The 22,415-nt window shown below is 35.2% G+C and overlaps 2 protein-coding genes across 3 annotated transcripts in view; one reads left to right on the plus strand and one right to left on the minus strand.

Annotated features, from left to right (window-relative positions):
• LOC134532848 (uncharacterized) overlaps window positions 1–2,743 on the minus strand; it is a 79,727-nt gene extending 76,984 nt beyond the window's left edge. Inside the window, exon 1 of one of the 2 annotated variants that reach the window (XM_063369834.1) lies at window positions 2,620–2,743. The gene's annotated coding sequence lies outside the window, so the exon portion shown is untranslated. The remainder of the gene's footprint in view (window positions 1–2,619) is intronic. The other variant, XM_063369835.1, reaches the window with a different exon arrangement.
• A 650-nt stretch (window positions 2,744–3,393) lies between these two features.
• On the plus strand, window positions 3,394–22,358 carry LOC134532850 (Golgi phosphoprotein 3 homolog sauron). Its single transcript, XM_063369837.1, is given in 5 exon segments — window positions 3,394–3,720; window positions 7,596–7,742; window positions 7,745–7,844; window positions 18,235–18,410; window positions 21,486–22,358. Coding segments are annotated over 5 exon segments (861 nt in total). The 5' UTR covers window positions 3,394–3,531; the 3' UTR covers window positions 21,735–22,358.
• Window positions 22,359–22,415: the final 57 nt, after the last annotated feature.

A 22,415-nucleotide genomic window follows, 5' to 3' on the forward strand; every position in this document is an offset into this window, starting at 1 on the left:
CACAGCACCACAGCCTGGAAGCCTGTGCCAGAAAATACTATCCTATACTACTAAGGGAAAAATTTACCACCGCACGTAGGAAAAGCGGAAGGGAAGATATATGTTAATATATATACATATATATGGTTATATACGTCAATTCTATTTTCTCTTACAGTAATGAAAAACTTTTTTTTTCGTGTTCATCCTAGATGCCGTGCATTTTTTGTGCTTAAGACATTAATTTAAACACCATTATACGATTAAATTTTATTTGTATGTCAGTATGTCACATACGCTTTTATGACATTGGTCTAATACAATTTCAGACAAGTAATGATTATGTATGTCGAAGTTTTCCCTACGAGATATTACTGCATTTGTCACCCAGTGGTTAAATCACATCATTTAACGTGCTAGGTAATAATTCACTAACTGCTGTAATGTGATATGTGCCGCCCGTACAGTGAGACAGAAAGATAATAAGATAACTGCAAACAATAGTTGCATCGCTGAGAAACAGTAGCGCCTTAGAGCCGGTTATACCCAACATTTCCAAAATTACAAAACTACATAATTAATACATTAAAGTGTATTTTTTGACATAATTATATATATATTTATAATTCTTATGATTAATATATTACACATATTAGACTTTAGAGAACAATAATTTACCATCAGAAAGCCAAAAAACTTACCATTTTGCATTCGACTTTAAACATTTCTTCGAACCCCCCCCCCCCCTCCTTTTTCTTTTACATCCCTCCCCATCAAGGTAGAGTCCGGGCTCCCAAATCTGTACATACGCCCCAGCGCGTCGGTACAATCCGGGCCTACCAAACAAATGAATCCTGGAGTCACCCCCTGTCCTTCATTTCCCATACCTTATCGACGGCCCTGCTCATCGCGTCCTTCGCAGGGAGTCTGGCGCTTTGTGATTGCAGCGTGACTCCGGTGGCATGAGGAGCCGGCCGGCAGGTGGCCCGGGGAGACGCCCCTCGCGCCAGCACCTGTCGTGGCGGCAATCAACCACCCTGCCGGCGCGGTGTTCACAGCCTCCCTGCCTCGCCCGGCCTCACACACAATCTTGCCTAGTTCGTTCTCATTTCATTACTCATTTCATTTTCTTCTTATTACTACTATATTTTAAGAAAATACTGGAGCCTTATTTACAACACTGTAGACAGTATTTTTCTTCCTTGCTAAGTAATTTATGGTTGAAATATTGGAGCCTTATTTACAACACTGTAGACTGTATTTTTCTTCCCTGCTAAGTAATTTATGGTAGGTAATAATAATATTTCAGAGTGTCTGCAAAACTATGAAAAGTGGCATGTAAGAATTTTTTTTTTGTTGCGGACTAAATCTATCAGCCTTTCTTCCTTTGCCTCACGGGTATCTTTCTTGAGAGTTTGGCGGCCTCGCCAGAAAAATTGCAACACAAAACCGCGAAAAACTCGGTCCATCGTTAACAACCACTGGCTCAACTGACTCCACATCAACATCAGAATCACCAGAAAGCATATCCACGTCCATTATGAAACAATGCTCTGCATTCCCCGTCGCTTCTCGCGAGGCAGACGTCTGAGGCTCGCTCGAGAGCAAATTTCGCGCCTCGTTCGGGCGCTCGTTTTGCCTCAATGGCTCATTGCTCTCAACTACTTTTTGCCTCATTCGATACCTACGATACTTACCTTTTTTAATTGCTTCTGCTCGTACGAAGCAATTAATTTTCTTTCTTTTCTCCAATATTTTTTCGCTTACGCATTTTGTGATTAATGGCTCCAAAATCAAAGTTAGTAACGTTATAGTTATTACACACAACTAACACCACTCAGTGCTGACTCACGAGCAACTTATAGTTTAAATCACGCAAATCGGTCTATTACTTTCGGAGTTACAGCTCTCATTGACTTCATTTCGACGCTCCCCACTAACGCTGCAAATGTTAACCGGGTAAGTCATACGTAACGACCACAAGCAAAGTCTGCTCTACTAAGATATATTATCTTCAGTTTTACACGTGTAGAACCCTCAGCCAAAGTGACACCCAACCCGAGATTAAAGACACTCATATTCCTGTCAAAAACTCATGTCAAAAAACACAGTAAGAGTGAAGAAAGAAAATGACGAATGCATCCGAATTTAAACCAGTCAAACCACAAATTACAAAGTTTTCACATTAGAATGCACCCTCAATTAAAAAAAAAAAAAAAAAATTCTCTTTTTTTCTTAGTCACTACTACATTGAAAAAAGTATAGCTTAATATTTGTTCAGTCTTATTTATATACCGGAAATGAAATAAATTCGACATACCTTTCAATTTCAACCAATGCAAGGCCGGGCAGGAGCGCGGGTTTTACAAAGCGCCGCCAGCGATCCGAAATAACCCTCACGCAATTTATGGATGTATCTAAGTCTATGAATATATATACAATAGTTTAAATTTTAAGGAACCTTTTGGTTTATTCATCTAATGAAAATGCATGTTTCCGATGACAAATAATGCGAGAGAAAAAAAATCCATCTATCAATAGCCACAAATACATTTTTTCTATGATTTCAAAATACTGAGGTGAAAACTTTTCAACCACGCTAGCTTTTCAAACAAGACCACCGCGTTAATGCATCCTTACCTTCAACAACGACTTCATCACGAAATGCTATCATGTGTCCCCTTTGGTCATGTGCCGGGCTTGATGAATGAATGCATTCATAGGCTGATACGTTTGAATATGACATTAACGCTCTCTTACATTTGAGACCAGCGAAAACTATATTTTAGTTTGTCCGGAAGCTAACAGATGTCAGGTCTCATGGTACCAGTTGTACCGCACTGCTAAACTTAACATTCTCTCTCTAAAAAAAAAAAAAAAAAAAGCAAATGACAACTAAGTCGCTGTTGATTATTGTTTTAGTGTAGAATCAACTACGTACGTAATGCTGTATGGTAATTTTTTGAACAGCCAAACATTGTGTTTGGTTGTAAATGGTACTCTGGCATCCACTGTATTTTTAATCAGAATGTTGACAAACATTTATTAGTAACTAACTAAATATCAAACATTTACTACTGCATTTCAACTCAAAGTGCTGTGTATGCCATGCTTAAGTTACAAATTGGGCTCTGAGAAACTTATCACAGTCAGATATTTTGTAATACGACACAAAAATATTCTCATCCCCTCAAGGCTTCAGCTTTCTCGTCTTTGATCAACAAGGAAAGTAATGTACACAGCCTAATCTCATTCACATCATTATTGTTAGGCGATCATGCACATAACTAAATATTTATTCTTAATTTTGAGCCCATCTGTAAAAGAAAGGTCAAAATAAACGTCTAATCGAACGAATGGACTTCATAACCTCTCCTCTGTACTCTATGGCTGCAAATCTCTCCGCCATGTTGCTTAAAAGTAGAAAGGTGTGTTGATGTTGGTAGTGTGAATGGTTGGTAAAAGTCAACACCAAGTTCATGACGTATAACACTGTAGTTTTGGAAAGTGGAACGTAGTTTTCTATCATTTTGGTTAAGTGTAATTAAAAATATGAATCGAAGTGATGGTCTTGTTCAAAGACGAAATGTATCGCGAGAGAATGGAGCTATCTCTAAAGATTCTCAAGAGTCAGACGAAAAGAAATCGGAACGTGAAGAAGAGGTAGAAGATGGGGATTCAAAAGAGACGAGACTGACACTTATGGAAGAAGTTTTATTGTTGGGCTTGAAAGACAAAGAAGTAAGTTAAATAATTCAATCAAATAATGGTAAATTAGTGAAACAATGTTTTTTGTTTCATGCCCTGTTTTTTTTACATTGTTTCGAGACATATACCTACGTAACTTTGTTGTTATCGTACTGTACCAAGCGATAAGACATTGAAGCGTGGCATTACTATTGCAGTTGTAATTATTTTCTCGTGTTTTTTGAGAGATATGCTAACAACACGTAACAATATATCAAGCGTTAGTCACAGTTTTGAGTCAAACAAACAGATATTTTCGTTATAAAAACTCAATGGCATTTGTCGTTTAATATACGTGGTAATTGTTGACCAGAGCGGCTCTTCCGATGGGAGAAAAAAAACCTACCCTTTTTTTTTGGATAAAATAATAAAAAATTTTGTGAGAACTTTTGTAAGGTAAAAGTTTTTGTATTGTGTATTCAAGTCTATCCCTTGATCCTAATGGCATGATCATGAATACATTGATCATGTGGTACATTATGCTTTCTGTTTTAATTTAGTACATTGAAAGATCCTGAATATAACAAAAATTGTGATGTATCAATAAATTAAGTTAGCATTATCTAATCAAAGAAAAATCTGAAAATGAATTTCTTTCACTTCCTAATGTTTGTATTGTAATATATTTTTTTATGTCCAGGATCTTTGGACGTACTAAATTATAACAACAATCATTCAGGATCATGCCATAAGGATCAAGAGATAAACTTGGATACGTGATACAGTAACAATTACCCATAACAATATTGATCATGTCACAAAAATTATCACATACATTTGTACCAGACAAGCGTGGGAATGAGGGTTTTTAGATGGAGAACCTTCAATTGCTTGTTTTACCCAATATATGTTTCACAATAAAAAAAAAATTGATAGTGGGCAGGGCCAAGAAATGGAGGGAAATTGTGGAGTAAAACCAGTTCAGTGAGAGGCGTGGAAAACAGTGAGTGAATTTTAAGTTTAATAGCTTTTCTGTAAAAACAAAATGGTGAAGATTCCAACAATGGTGTTTTAGAATACTTCAGATATTCCTCTAATCTCCTGAAATCTTAGATAAAAAATAATTGTAGGTTAAGTGTATTGACGTCAGTATTACCGCCATATTTATTTGACGGCCTCCTACACAGGTGAGTGTTCTATGGTGCACATGTTAATAACAGTTTTAACTTAAAAGTTATTGTAAATATATGTTATATGGAAATATGCGTTATTTATTAATTCATAGCCGAGACCTTTTCAACAAGAGATTGACCTGATTGTTATCGCCACCCTACTGTTTACTTGATACTTGTAACATGATCCTGTGGTTCTCCAGAGATTCTTAGGAATATAGAGTAGCCAAGGTTGTTTTCAAAAAGACAAGGATGTTTTTAATGTCAGTACATTACAGCCGGTGCCAATACTGTTTTCCACTATAATTGTATTTTTAAATTAAGGTGAGAAACAGTCTTGGCCCCGGTTATAACTTACTGAAAAATAGTTGTCCTATTCGGATGATTACATGTCCAACCAACCAATAAATGTGTAATTTTCAACCCATTCATTTTAGATTTTTATGATACTTACAAGAATCATTATCCATAATTATAAAAAAAAAATTGGTTGTCTGTAAAGTCGGTTTACGGACGATAGTTTAACGTGACGTCATAACAAAACATTGATGAAATGATTGCATACTTTTATGAATAAAATTGAATCATTTTTATTGAATTATCACTATTTTGTATGGATACAAAGAAGGAGTGAAATTAAACCTACAATTTAATTGATAAATTTACTTTTATTTGCACTCATTAATTCAAATATGTTTATTACTTTAACGAAGAGATTATTTTAACTATAACTTTTATACAAGTTTGCTATTTAACTTCTTCCAATCTGTGTTATTCTGTTAATGATGGGAAACGATGATAGGAAAAGTAGGAAACGAATGGGAGTGTTTCAAGTTAAATGTGCCTCAAAAAAGTCAAATCAATGGTTGTTCCAATCGAGTGGAATAGAGATAGATGCGGCGCAAGCGGACAATGTGCATTACGGGACACTTTTTTGTGTGTGCAGCCGGCGTTCATCAATTTATTAGACATTGTCATGTTAATAAGAAAAAATTTCAAAACTTTTATCTCATTGCATTTTTGTGTAATTAATTTCTAAAGTTGGATAAGAATCATCATTTTGTGGCTTGTCTATATATTTTCATTCTCAAATATATCAAGTTGTATAAGACTTAGAGAGCTGGTAGACCACTAATTTTAAAGAATAACTTACAAGGTTAAATTTTCTTTGCCTATGTTTGGTGAAAATATATACTTTTTTTTAAATATCACCTCAATCTTTTTGAAGAAATTTTTGAATATGAATTTTTTTTTTTTTAAATTTTGATAAAATTATATGTTTTTTGAGATTTATTAAAGGAATCCTGAAAATAAATTGTATAGTGGTATCTCAATGGAATCAGGAGTTACAGTAAAACCTAAGCGGTTATGTTCAAGTAATACTGGATTATAATTCTTGATTTGGTTTTTTTACTGGTAAATAAGATTGTTTTGAGTTGTAAATCCAATTATATAGAATATCAAAAATGTAAAAGAAGGAAAGATAAGCCTTTATGTTTTACCTTTGTAGAATCGCTCATTGTCTTCTCGCACACAGACTAATTTACAATGTTATCAGAGTAGTAGAGGTTAACGCAAAATACTTACACATTTTTTCATCAACAATATACTCTTCATTTAATGTGTCTGGTGAGTGTTAAAAAGAAAGCTTAGGAAGAAAAGTGATAAGTGTTATTTAAAGTATAAATATGGTTACAAATAAAAATATAAGTATATTGAAAATGTCTTTACTTTTTGACGTGACGTCTAATAAATCGATATACGCCGGCTGCACACATGAAAAAGTGTCCCATTACACTGTGTCCCGTTACGCTCATTGTACTCTTGCGCCGCATCTATCTCTCTTCCACTCGATTGGAACAACCATCGATTTGACTTTTTCCAGGCCCATTAAACTTGAAACACTCCCATTCATTTCCTACCATCGTCCTATCCTTAACAGAATAACACAGATTGGAAGAAGTTAAATAGTAAACATGTATAAATGTTATAGTTAAAATAATCTCTTTGTTAAAGTAATAAACATATTTGAATTAATGAGTGCAAATAAAGGTAAATTTATCAATTAAATTGTAGATTTAATTTCACTCCTTCTTTGTATCCATACAAAATAGTGATAATTCAATAAAAATGATTCAATTTTATTCATAAAAGTATGCAATCATTTCATCAATGTTTTGTTATGACATTGTCACGTTAAACTATCGTCCGTAAACCGACTTTACAGACCAATATTTTTTATTGAATAAATTTTAACCAGTTAACTCTTTCAATTGCTGTTAACCCAAGAGTAAAATTTTTTGCTCTCCAACTTAAGGCTTTGCTTAACCCTCCATGTTAGATTTAATTTTCACATTGTTATTTTGGTTTTTATAATATTCCTATATATGTTTCTGTATATAATTATTACTTAGCACTTTTTGTCATTAAGAAAACTTCAATTTCAACATGATGGGTAAAGCTTATTCTAAAAAATTAAAATCTTAATACAGTTATTTCATGTAAATAATTGTGTTCAACAGTATAAGTCTTTAATTATTTACCAACAATGTACTATGTTAATTTAATTTGCTAATACCAAATTGCTTACTGAAATGATGCTGTAATATTATGCATATAATTTGTTTCATGAATGATAAAATCTGAAATGCAAACGAGTATTTTTTTAAAATTAGGCATGATTAATTTTATGTATAGATTTGGTTTTGACTTACAATTGTACCGTTATAACGTGTTATGTGTGTGTTGTTTGTCCAGGGCTATACTTCGTTCTGGAACGACTGCATATCGAGTGGATTGCGAGGCTGCATACTGATCGAGCTGGGCCTGCGTGGGCGGGTGGAACTGGAGAAGGCAGGCATGCGGCGGAAGAGCTTACTTAACCGCAAGGTGGCACGTGAAGAGTGAGACGCCCACCGGGGGATGTTCTGCTGGACGAAGCACTGAAGCACATGAAGGAGACGGATCCACCAGAGACTGTTCAGAGCTGGATAGAGTACCTCAGTGGTTAGTATTGAAGATAGTGTTTGTGGAGAAGTAACCCTCCTTGGACGTCTCTCCTGGCGAGTTGCAGTTTGTCTCCCCTCTACGGGACGGAGTTCTTTAGTTGGTCTGTGTCAACTTTTTATAGGCAGCTCTCTCATACTGGTGCAGATGACCATGTTGAGAATTTACTGTATATCTTGCAGAGATTAGGAGCTACATTAAATGCAGTAATCAGTTATTTCAATTTTTTTTTGCTTGTAAATTATCTTTATATTTTACTAGCTGATGTAATCGTGCATCACTACAGAAGGTTATTGTTAAGACACTTTAAGGGGATTGGTGCAGGACAAAAAACAGTCATTCGTCAGAATTTGTTGGAAATGAGCTTAAGTGTTTCATAAATGCTTGTTTATTACTACTGTATGGCCAGCCAGCACGTATATAAGCTAGCGGGTGAGATTTGGCAAGGTTAGTGGCGAGAGAGCTTCTGTGAGGGGAGGTTGTCGAATGTTGCAGCTCTGAGGCCTGCCATCTAGCGGGAATCTTTCGAAGGTCTTCCACAATATCGCCTTTCTCTCTCTTTCTCTCTTCTCTCTCTCTCTCTCTCTCTCTCTCTCTCTCTCTCTCTCTCTCTCTCTCTCTCTCTCCTCTCTCTCTCTCTCTCTCTCTCTCTCTCTCTCTCTCTCTCTCTCTCTCTCTCTCTCTCTCTCTCTCTCTCTCTCTCTCTCTCTCTCTCTCTCTCCAACACCGACACCCAACCAGCTCTTATCTTCGCTTCCCATCTCACACTATCCTTCATTATCGGATCAGGTAGCCGCCCTTCCCCGCGTAGACTTTCATGTTACTCCAGGAAACCAAGACAACCTGTGAAAAATTTGTCCAAAGCTGAATTTTTGTTCTGTGGTAGAGTTGACTATGCTTAATAACATACCGAAAGTTTACCGCTGTAGACCTTGTGCGTTATCACCGAAAATTTGCATTTAAGTCCTAGGTGACAGCAACTTGCATCAGTCCATTAAAATGCTACCCATTTATACAGTTTTTAGTTTAGACTGTCCATAAACTTACCAAAATAATCTAGAAACTTTAATACACCCATTAATGTTAGAAAAAATTTAAATTTTTAATATATATTATATAAAGCGATTAATTCACGACATATTTTTTTTTATCTTTGCCACCCAGATAAAAATACGATTTACACCGATTTGAAGAGTCCAATGCGAAAAAATGTCTAAATAAATGTTTTTTAATTATACTTTTAGCTTTAATATAGTATATTTATAAAGAGTCTAGCATAATTAGTTGCCTCATTAAAGCTGCCCGAGCGTTGCAGTGTACTGCGGCCGTACTGATCTTTCACGGCCGGCGGGCTTTGAAACACGCTGCGTACTGCGACACTCAATAAACTTGGTCTTATTTAGGGATTACTTAAAATATATTTAATGCATATGATAGGGTGTATTCATGTTACATCTATTGAGATATACATATTATTTTTTTATATATGAATGATTTTTGATACAATAAAATTAACAATAAACAATTTCTGCTTGGAACTTGTAAATCAAAATTCTAGAGGACCTCTGGTTTTATATATGTGTGTTCGTATTTTGTTACAAAAATTTTATTATTAAAAATTATTTTAATACCAAAAAATATAATTATTTTTTATTTCTAATACATTATATCATTTTAGATCAGAACTTTGCAAAATTTTAATGTAGCCTATTTTATAAAATATATATATATATTTAATTGTATGAAATTATTTTACTATATAACAATTGAAGAATTTTGTCACTTTTATAACATAATTCGGATGATAATATTATTTTTTTCCAGAAAATAAATAATACATAAGTTGTGTTGTAAAATGTATTGATAGAATTACATATTTAGTAATTTTTTTTCTAAGTTAATTCATTGGAGTGCTGCGCCTAGCTTACTTCGTTGAATTGCTAGTGGCAAAGAGCGGTGGTGGATGTTTTTGCAAGAGTTTGACCGTATTTTATGACCCCAGCTGTGAGAGGGTGTTCGTCCCAGAAATCCTAACGGTCAAGGAAAATAGCCTTTCTCTGTAGTCACGTACGGGTCTGCTACTCGCGCAATATCGTCAGTTTATCACAACTTTCCGGGAAGTTCTATTGTTGTTATTTATTTATAATTTAGAAATTAAAGAGTCGATCATACTAACATTTTTCCTAAGCAAATTGCATCCTGGAAGATTTTTATCTACGTTTGCAGCAAAAATCACTTGCAGTTAGGAAACTTTTATTCTTTCAGAGTAAAATTCAGTCTGGAATTACCATGCATTAAAAACCTTAGTTTTCTGGAGCAAAAAACATCCCAGCACGAGCGACTTTAACACTGCTGCACACACACTACGCAGCTTGAAATACATCAGTGGCAGTGGCGTAGCGTGGGTGGGGCGGAGGGGGCGGCCCGCCCCGGGCGGCAACCCGCGGGGGCGGGTCGCCGGTGAAGCGGGTTGAGATCTGATCTATGATTCATTCATTACATGTGTCAGACACACTATAATGTTCCATTTTTATCTAGAATTTTGCGCACCAACTATTTTTTAATATTTATTTAAAAGAAAAACTGCGAAATCACTGACAGAGCTCTTTATAACGTTTGTTTGTTTACATACGAACAGCAACATCGCATCACGCCGCGCCGCCCGGCGCGCGCGAGCCGAGTTGAGCGGCACTCCTTATTATGTTAATTACTCATACAAAATCTTTTGTTTCACGCGTCGGCCCGTGTCGATGCCTTTCTTTCGCACTCATTGAATTTAGTACTACGCATTGTACTGTAAAGTTTGACCTTAACCCAGGGCAAACCAAACAACTTCCGCAAACCGGGACACAGTAAAACTCCTATATTGCCCCGTACCGCGAGCGCAGGTAAACCCAAAAAAAAATATTAAAACCCAAACTAATAGCAGGCTTAAAAAATACTAATAAGATTGCGAACAGTGAGAGGAGGCAGCAAGTTAAAAAGACACAAAATTTATATGACAACATTTAATATATATATATATATATATCATAAAATCGTTTCATCACAAATCGGTGCATCCATCATATAATACTTACCCTATTACTACTTATAAAAAATAGCTATATAATAATACTAAAAAAATACTTTAACAATTCCCCCGAAAAATTATAATTTGATCATATACTTCGGAGCTCCGAAAATTAAATATAATTACCAAAAAGGCGTTAAAAATATATAAGAACATAACTCCGATAGACTATCAAACTTGACTATATTGTCGATTGAACAAGAATTGGCTGCTAATATTGATTTTGACAAAGTTATTTCTGACTTCGCTGCTCATAAGGCCCGTAGAATCCGCTTGTAAAACCGCTCATCCTATTTTAACTTCAATAAAAGGTACCTCATTGCATGTGAAATTTAATTTTAATTAAGCACCTATAGAATGGGGGCGGCAAAATGGGTTTCCCGCCCCAGGTGCCGAGATGGCACGCTACGCCACTGATCAGTGGTCAGACTATTGTACCAGACACTCAAAATATACACATTTAAACCTTACAAAAAAAAACACAGACAATATTTATGAAGTGATTTTGACGTTACGCTCAACATATTTATGTAACATGTAGTCAAATTTCTATAAAAAAAATATATTTTTTTCTTACCTTTTATGATTAAAATTACCAATTTAATAATAGGACGTTTTAACTTTGAAGTGTTTATCACAGTTACCATGTAGGACATTATTTTATATTACTTTGGTGCCATAATGAGAACCGACTTAAAAAAGTATTAAAGTTATTAAATTTACGAAACATTTTTGTGGATCATTGTAGAAATTATCATTAAGGACTCAACTGCTCATTTATTGGTGTGATCACAAGGTTTCATCGGTAAACTTTTGACGTGTTACTAAGAAATGTTCATTCTACTACTGTACAAAATTTTTCCTTTGGGATAATTTTCCATGTATTAAAATTTTTTGTTTCTTAACAGCGAAATTCGTCTCGACCCGAACCTACTTCGACAACCTCGCAGTAGTATACACTACGCGGCTCGGATCGCTTTAGTGGTCAGACTAATTGTATGAGACACTTAAAAAATATACCAATTTAAAGATGAATAAATATGCAACAACGATTACTTTAAGCGATTTCCACGTTGGGCTCTTTAAGTTTATGTAAGATGTATTTATATTTCCTTAAAATTGAATGAAAGTGAATTCGTTAACTTTAATGATTTAAAAGGTCTATTTTATAGAAACATGTTAAACTTTGTGCTTTTTATCACTATCCTCAGATAGGGCAATGTTTCTAGATTATTTTGGGTTCCATACTGAGGTTTACTCCATAAACTGCATTTGCAATATCCATTATTGTGGATCGTTGCAAAAAAATTTAATTTTGGACTTAACTACTCGTTTTCGGTGTGTCACACAAGGTTTGCGGCAGTACTTACACTTTTGACGTGTTACTAAGAAATGTTCATTCTACTACTGTACAAAATTTTTCCTTTGGGATAATTTTCCATGTATTAAAATTTTTTGTTTCTTCACAGCGAAATTCGTCCCGACCCGAGCCTACTTCTGCAACCTCGCAGTAGTATACACTACGCGGCTCGGATCGCTTTAGTGGTCAGATACATTGTACCAGGCTCTCAACAAATAAACTAATTTAAAATTTAAGAACTAAATCGTGATCGTAAATTGGCAGCCATGGTGATTTGCTAATTTATGGAGAAATAAAAGCAGTTAAAATCTTATGTAGTTTCCAAGAGACATTATTACATCACCAATCATCTTAAGTAACAGGTTTACAAAATTTCAACATATTCATTAACTAGTCAGTTTTTTTTCAAATGTGTTAGTATTAACAATCTGGACCATATCTAGTCGGTGAGGTCTGTATTGTTACAGACTATCTGTATTCCGGTATTTGGATTTTGAAGCTACTTAATGATTCGCTTTCAATGTCTATTAAAATATACCTAATGCTAATTGCAGAAATATTTCTACTCGATTTCAAAATTATAATTCCTGAACATTTGTAGCGGACACATTTCAATGTAACACTCACTGATTTTCGAGTTGTGTTGAGGTTTCGCATGCCACTTCGTGTACACGAGATGGCCCCTGCTCTGGTAACAATGAGTCATCACAACCGGTGCCGTCTGTACGAGCGTCTTCACAAGTTATCCTGAAATATGTTCTTAAATATTAATTCAAGTGAATTCTTAAAATCCTACACACCTTATCTTAAGTGTCGTAAATGAATCGTTATATTTTGTAAATCCATATAATATAGGAGCCACCATGGCGCGAAGCGATGGACGCGATACGAATAATATTTTTTTTTACCAACCACTACATCAGTAAATATTTGTGGTTTCCATTCGCTATGAATTCAAGCATGTAACATTTGTACTGCTTCTTCAATTCGGCCACAGTTAAATGGGAGGCTCTGAATCCCTGAGAACTCCTCAACAAAATCAATGATGAATCACAGGCATTATAACAAACAGTTGTCACAAGTCAAGTAGCCAATGAGCAGGTGACATTTTTCGAGTCCGTAGAGGATTGACTATCGTACAGGTCATTGGCAACACGCCCTTACGCGCATGGTTAATACCCGCATGAGTAGAGCAGAGGTGCCCACCTCCCCCCCCCCCCAAACACTATGACTCACCCCCCCCCCCCTAAAATAATTATGCCCCCCCCCCCCCCCCCCGAATTTTTTTTATGCCTTTTCCTAAATGATTTACTCAATTATTTTATAATATTATACTTTTTTAGTATTATATTTTATCACATTTTGCATTAATCAAAACTGATTTTCTAATAATCATTTTGGTAATATCAGGTAATATTTCCATCCTGAACCGACAGATGCCAAACTGCTTTTGTTGAGGAAAGTGCGTGGTTGCCAATTTGATTTACAAGATCCCTTTCATTTATCAAAGCACCAGAATCGTATTTTCACATTAGAAGCTATAATTATGTAAATAATATATACATTTTTCTCGTCTTTTAACCATCTCCCCCCCCCCCCCCCCCCCCCTGAAATTTTAATGACGCAGTCTGCGTCGTTACCCCCCCTTGTGGGCACCCCTGAGTAGAGTGTAAAGGCGTAAGCATGATACACATCTGGTCCTCATCTAACCGCGCACACTTAGATTTAACTCAGGATAGGGTGAAAAATGTTTACTAATTTTGCAGTCCTAACAGTCACCAACTAAACGCCAGCAAAATAAATAAATAAGGCCACGAATATTGTTCGTGAATGAAGGCGAAGCTGATACTTTGGAAACGTTACCAGCATATATTAAATAATGTTTAACTATTATTTACGTAGCTTACTTCTTAAAACTGCATTCATGTAAACTGATTTTGTGTGAGACTATGTTGAGTGTTTTCTTCTACACTTATTTTTCTGAAAAAAAGTATATTGTGGCTTAATAAACTTGTTAACATTGATGCCTGTCATAAAAAAAATTCAAACGTAATCATACGGATACATGTTGAGTATAGTTTATGAATGGTTCACGCATTGCTGGAAAAAAAAAGCATGTTTACAATTTTACACATCTTTATGTTGTAGCATCGCGACCATCGCGTTGTACATACGCAACTCTGAAAAATAAATGTATGGTAAAAAAGCTATAATAAAATAATCTCTTATCTTTCTTTATTCTTTTTTCTAAGCGCTCTTATGGCTTTCGATAGTTTTGTTCTTTTGTGTACTATGTTTGGTGGAGGTTTCTTCGGCATTTTATTCCTGAATAAATCTCACGCTTACAACAAAAAACATCTAGCTAAATCACTGTGTTAAATAATAACAGAGAATAACCATTCAATTATACGCCGAGCTAGACCAAACACGTTCTCTTATCTACTGAAAATGAGTACGTTGACCTTCATATCAGTTTCGCGCGAAATCCCGTCTCCCCTTCGTAAACAGCAGACAGCTGAGGCAGGGTGGGAACGAGAGAAAACACTGGCTGCAAACAGTTTGGGAAACTGTTGCAAGGTGTCACTACTGTCCAGCGCGCTCCATTATTCCTCGTATCCGAGCTTGCACGCGGCTCAAACTTCTACAGCTACGTTTTTACTTTAGGTCCGACTGCAATAAGCTAAAGACTAAAATAAAGTCAATCATTCAGCCGACAGATATATTGGCGTTTGAATTACAAATGAAAACGCGAATGTTATTAAATTCGCAAATGAATATCACGCAATTTCGTAGCAGCTCATTTATTAAAATTCAAATTGTAAATACGTTAAATTAATAATGATTACAGATAAAATAATGGTCACAGTCATATCTCCCGTGTCTGAAAATTTATCTGCGAAAGTTTTACCACTGAATTCTTTATAGTTTATTAATAAAGCTTGAATTTAAAAAATTCCCGAAAATCAGCAATAACTTAATTAAAATAAAAAAATTAAAAAAATAATTTTACACCAGAATGGTTCAAATCTTCTCTAGTAGCTGAATCATTAACAAATATATTGTTTTTTTTAATACGATGCTGGTGCACCAATCCCCTTAACACTGCTCATTATGCTATTAAAATCACAGTTAGTGAGTTACTCCCATTCTACTTAAGTCCACCTCTGTCTTTCCTTGTAGGTTCCCCACTGCCTGTCCTCATGGGTCTGCCCCTTCTATGCCCAGAATAAAAAAAACTATATGAAAGTTTCGAAAACCATTTTTTGAAACAGAAAATATATTTATATTAAGAATAACAGGATTAATTATATCCAAATATGCTATCTTTGGTTTAACATTATAAGGTTTTAAGAGCATTAAGCTGTTGGTAAATCACATTTGCTTTTGTTAGGGCAGAAAGAACTCATTAATAGAGACCTGCAAAATTTGCGGTTTTGATGGTCTTCAGGATAGACTGCACATACACTGTACACTGCCTGACTGTACACTCGGGCAAATAACGCAAGGTCATTGGCTGCCGACTTGTAAGTCGTCTCAGCTGGTTTGTCTGTGATTCGATCCTTCTTTGGTTGAGGGTTTATAACTGGTTGAGATTCGTCCAGATGAACAGTAAGCCAATAGCAAAATTATCTAAGAGGTTATGTGTTTGAATTCTAGCCTATCACCAAATGAATCCGTGAATATTGCAGGTCTCTACGCATTAATAATTTACCCAAAAATATCATAGAATAAGTATTAAAATGTAGATGGTTTTAATTTGAACCGGAATCTAAACTGCAATGTTAACGCCCACACACGACTGCTGCAGAGAGAGGAATGCACTGTTCAAATGAAATTTCTTAAAATTAAAAGTTACATTTAAATAAACTCAATTGAATTTTGAAAATTGTTTTGGGGTGTAAACAAACACTCCGCAAAGAATATACAGTAGAACCTCATTTTTACGTACCCGCAATATACAAATTCCCGCGATTAACGTATTTTTTTACATGCACTGTCAATTTCCCTATACTAATAATGCATTGTGCAAAAGCATTTCCCACTGTTTACATAGAATTAGTGCTGTATTTCGTGGCAAACCATCGGAAAATTTAGAGAAAACAATAAATTCTCAAAATGAATGGCATGAAGTTTAATTATTAAGCGTAACTGCATGAGTGTATGGTCACCACAGCTTCGTTCGCCATTGTAAACCACTTACTTTTTTTTTTTGTGCCACATGCTATTGTACACCATACGGCCATGAACCAAACGTATGGTGACATAAACATTAAAATTAATAAGTACTTTTCTTAGCATTCCCCTTTAATCTTAAATGTATTATGCATGAAAATAAAGGTGAAAACTCACATTTTAAATACACAAAAGAGCGGATTACTGTTCCATTATTAAAATACGTTTTAAGCAACGTACGAGTTTCCTATAAATATGGCGTCTTTGTGCATATTTGGCGATGTTCATTTTAACACATTAGAACCATTCTGAAAAGTCAAATGGCTGCAATGAATATCCAAACAATGCAATGGCAATTTAACTTCTATTCCTCAATGTAAACAATTATATTGATGGTGGTAGCTATCGTTTTATAGTATTATTTCTCAAAAAATCTTAAATTAATAAAACTTTAAAACGTAATTAAATACAAAGTTCAAAAATCAATAGTGTTACAAAATTTCAGCACCAAGTGGCTATATCAAGATGCTTCAACATTCTCATCTCTTACACAAGAACAGCAAATTTCATGTTTAACTTTCTGCAATAATGAAGAACGGCAATATTGGATACATTTATAATTTTAATCATGTGAGATAGTGAAGTTCTAGTTAATATATAAAAACGTAACCGTCTCTGACATAATTATTTAATGTGGTATATATTTTCTTATTGTTTCCCATATAGTGAGATGATAAAAAAAATTTGAACATTTCCCTTATTTTGCGTTTTCCCCGGTTTTTACATATTTTTTTCCTGGTCCCTTGAAATATGTAAAAATGAGGTTCTACTGTATGTACCAAATTTCAAAGCTTTAGGTCTCTCTGCCTGCACTATGCAAAAGACTTCATTATATAGATATTAGTTCTATGTATTCATATATGTGCATATCTGTTTGTACCCGGAGTGTTCGCAGAATTTTATGTCAGGAGAAGAGGGAGGTATAAAATCACTTCTCTAACATTTTGCTTTCAAATTCTTTTCATTTGTTGTTGGGATGATAGATTTTATTTTTGATTATATTATTATAAGGTATGGAAAACAAAGGGGGAAGATTTCTGTGTTTGAAAAGTTCAAGGCATCTCTTTCACAATTTTGTAATGTGTCCCTATTAAAGGTATAGTTTGAGATTCATTATCAGTTATTAAATTTTTTGAAGTGAAATTTCTTTGGGCGCAATGAAAGTAAAATTTCAAGGCCAAATTATAATTCAACTTTTTCTGACCCCATACAATATACTTACGAGATGAGGTTTGAATTGCCAAAGAAGGTTCACTGCTATCATGTGTACTGAGTTACACGTGCTTTCCCCCCCCCCCCCCCCCCCCCCCCCTACATTTGAACAATATCTGATAACTTCAGAACTGTTTACATAAGTTTTTTTTCTGGTGGAGACTGATTGGCTTTGATTTAACATGTAAATCTTTTGTGGTTGTTGATAAGCCAGGAAAAGTACATAGGTACTTTTTTTAAAATAGTTATCTTTCACTGTTAATTTGATATATATCCTCACTTTTTATCGAAATCTCGTCAATACTACCACTAAAGTTAGGCAACCATTTTGGGTGTATGTTATAGGACATGAATGAAGCGGTTTGGCTGGATTTTTCTGGTGATTGGAGAATGGAGGTATTTCTTTCAAAAGACATTTAAAGTAATTTTGAAGCTAGAAATTTATTTGTGACATCTTTTGGGTTTATTCTTTTATGTAATTTAGTAATGTGTATGTATTTGTTTGTTTGTAGGTGAAACTTGGAATCCCTTGAAACTTCGCTACCAGTTGAAGAATGTGAGGGAAAGACTAGCAAAGAATTTGGTCGAGAAAGGTGTGCTCACCACTGAGAAACAAAATTTCCTGTTGTTTGACATGACCACACACCCTCTCACAGACAACGTTGCCAAGTCTAGACTTGTTAAAAAGGTGAGATAGTTGTTGAATAGTGATTGGTCCTGCTGTTCTGAAGGAGGTCTAACCAGTGGGTCGTATACTTGCTCCCTCATGCCATATTGATATGGGTAAAGGTTTCATTTTATGTTTTGCAAAAGAATGCATCTGTATTTATACAGCTCCGAGTGCAAGTCCCAGTGGTTTGTTGGTTAGCACTCTGTGTTTCATTCAGTTTATGCTTCAAGGTGTGACATTATTTGTTGACAGTGTGTAAGTCAATGTTTGTGTGTAGTGATTCATTTTTTCTTTATGGAAGAATAACTAAAAATTTACAGCTTTTCATAATGTTTTATAACCATGTTAATGATGTATTGAAATTTTTTTAATGTTTAAAAATTTTTATAGTTTATTTACATTATAGAAGAGGATCAAAATCATTTGTAATTTTATTGTGCAGAAACATTAAACTGCATGTTGACATAATCTGGTGCTACATCCTCCTTAGTCCGATGTGACCTATCAATCGTTGCCCACTTTTGTATATTTGAACCTACCACCCGTGTGTTTGTGTGTGTGTTGGCAGTCTTACTAGTGCGTTCTTATTTCAGAGTATTTTTAAGGTTTCTGTATTAGAATAATAGTAGCGATTTTATTTAATGAACCTCATAACTTTGAACTTTTGGACAAGCGACATCATAATTTAATATTATAGTTTATACATGTTTTTATTTATGTGATATTAAACTTAAGGTTTGATTACATATCTATATTATTGTCCAAGCTTGTTTTTGACGAGTGTTATCTTTTAATAGTGTCTAGATTTAAACATTTGTAATGGTTAGAGCCAAGATTATATGGTTTTATTTTGAACCTGATTTCGTCATTTAAAACCACACATTTCGTCATTATTTCGTCTTTTAAAAAAATATGACTTTTTTAAGCTATTCATGGTACTTACACAATATATTTCACGATTGTGACATAAAAAATAGCAGTATGGCCTATTGTGTTGTTTAGAATCACATGTAATCAACATTTTAATGTTAAGGTTAAACATTTTCTCTTAAAAATTACCATACATTCTCAGGAACCGTCAAAAAATCTGATATTTTGGCACTAAAACAAAAAAAATTGGGGAAAAAATTGTAAAACTCACAATAAATTTTTTTAAAAAACCATTATTTAACACGAAGCATATATTGTGTGTGGGTTTATAATAATCGTTGTATAAGAAGAGAGAGAAAAAAAAGGACATTCTGCTTAAAAATACGGCAGCAGTAGCTTGTGCAACGTAAGTGGGAGCGCGGGAATCTCGTCTAGACAGGCTGGCGGCAGCACAGGCGGTGGATGCATGACGTCATACGGCTTACCTCTCCTTCCCTTTGCCCAGACTTCAAGGTTCATCCCTCCCAGGCATACAAACCATTGTGTCTTTCTCCCCCTCCTCCCTGAACATCCTTTGGCATGTGAAACTGTCAACATCCCTCCTCCCCTTCACAAACTGCGTGCGACGAAAGCCAGGTTTGTATAGTCCATTTCTGGTAAAATGAAAAAATTTTAAGGGCCCCCGCGACAGCCATTTACCGTTAATTATTTTGATACAATTTGTTTGTTAGTTACACAACATTATTTCTGCTGGAAAATCACTGAAACTTCAAAATTTCTTTAATGGAAAAATTTATCAGGGCCGTAAAGGTATTAATTTTTACCGCAAATGAACTATACTCTCCCTTCCTGCCGGACAACATTCTCGGCACGTGACGCATGGCAACTACAGTCGTGTGCCGCGCACAGCCACGAAAAACCTACGCGATTCCCCAACTACATTAGATATCCGACTGGAGTCTGTTTACGAAAAGCATTTAAGAATTTGTTAATGCCCAACTGGTTCTTTTGATATCGGATCAAGAGGATTTAGAGGGGATAAAATAGTTAAAAGGCATGTCTTCAAAGTTTTAGGTGTAAAAAAACCAGTTACAAATTTCTTGAAAGTATCAGAGGGAAATGCATTACACATTTATCTTTATTTTCCCGCCATATAATGTTACGGTCACCGCTCAAATTTCACAATTATCTGACGGGAACGAGATGACTGCGCGCCAGTTCAGAGCCGCGCTAGAACTGCCATTGAGCGTCGCTCTTATCATCCCGCTTCACTAACACACGCGGACCAGACGGCGCCCTAAAGCTGATTAGAGGAAGCACGTAGAAATGCAAGGCAGGAAATTCTTCCAGCTTATCAACCAGGACCTGGGCAAGTCTTGACCATCAATCTTTTCACATTAAAATATAACAGACTTGTATTGTGTAATTTCGGTTTTATTTAGCGGTTTTTCTTAAAAATCGCTTTTTTCGCATTTTCCATATAAATTCGCGGAAGATTTCGCGATTCACCATATAATCGTGGCCCTAGTAATGGTCACAACACTAGCATCAACATGTAAAACCTGGCCAACAATTACCATCTGTCCCCTAACTTGGCTTGCAACCATGAGAGCGGACAGACATGTTGTATGCTCGAGCTGCACCGAAGATTCAAGGAAGGACCAGCCGTGTGGTGTGGCCTGGACACCTCCTAGAGGTAGATTGTGTGCCAAAAAAGTAAATCTCGTTTAAAAAAGTGATGTTTTATTGACATCACTCCATCAAATTATCATCTACTACAAGCCAAATTTGAAGAAAAAAAAAAAAGAAAAAAAAGTATATGTTGACACAAAGAAGGTATTTTCAGCTCTTTAAATAAAGGTAATATGTATGAATTGTACTTTGTGGTGTGAAAAAAAAAAGCAGATGCACAGGTGTCTGTCGTGCATTTAATAAATTTTATGGCCATAAGTCATTGCTGGTTTCCACCAGTTGTCACAGAAAAACCTCAAGAATTGAACACTTTGTACAAGCCTATTGTGTTCATCTGCGCTGTTGTACATGTATTGTCCATATTATCTGTTTAGTTTTATCACTGGGTTTTGTCTGTACAGCACTGTCTTATCATTTTGTCAAAATTTGTTTTAAATAAATATCCCCGATGGCAAGGAATAGTTAAATAACAGTCAACGCGTATCTCAGTATTGCATGTGATGTTGGCAGCCAAATGTGCCTCTGCTCTAGGTTCAAGATGCAGTGTTGGGCAAGTGGGTGAATGATCCTCATCGCATGGACAAGCGACTATTGTCCTTGATCTTCCTGGCGCATGCTTCTGATGTCCTGGAGAATGCATTTGCACCTCTCAACGATGACGACTACGAGCTGGCCATGAAGCGAGTGCGTGAACTGTTGGACCTGGACTTTGAAGCTGAGAGCATGAAGTCCAACACCAATGAAGTGATTTGGGCTGTTTTTGCTGCATTTACTAAATGAAACAACTGACCTGTTGCAGAACTGTCCTATGCATTAAAGATTTGCAGGAAATTCCCTTAAAGTACTTTTTTGTTTTTCCAATTGTGACGTTCTAAAATTGTTAATGACCAATTATTGGTATGTCTTCTTTGTATATATATTAGTGGACAAGATTTTACTGGAAGTACATTCACTTATTTGTATTTATTTTCATGCACTCTTCTTCACGTTGTGTTATGTATGATTTTGACATAAATTTTATGGAAAGTCGATTGATTTACAATATTAGTTGTGCAAATAATTTCTTGCTACATATTTTATGATCATTTGTGTTTGTAAAATTCCCATTTAGTTTGTATAGATTATTGTGAGTGTTTTGTGTACATATTAGGAAGAATGAGGATGTGTGTGTGTGTGTGTGATGCTGCAGCACTTGCTACGCACTAGTGCAGTGCTAGATTTAATTGCAGTTTGTTTAAAATGTTTTTGCTGTATTATATTTAGGTTGTAGTTATATTTTATATAATTGTAATATTGTTTGTATAAAAATAATTTTTATGAGATGCCCTCAACAAATGATTTTAAAATTATATATGTAGTAATGTTGTATATTTCCAGGTTATTAAAGTATTTTCCATAATGAGATCCCAGAATTTTTTCCTCCATTTTCCCACAGCAAAATTTGGTGAGTTTCAATAACTA

This window comes from Bacillus rossius, chromosome 6 (genome assembly GCF_032445375.1).
Source record: "Bacillus rossius redtenbacheri isolate Brsri chromosome 6, Brsri_v3, whole genome shotgun sequence".
Lineage (NCBI taxonomy): Eukaryota > Metazoa > Arthropoda > Insecta > Phasmatodea > Bacillidae > Bacillus > Bacillus rossius.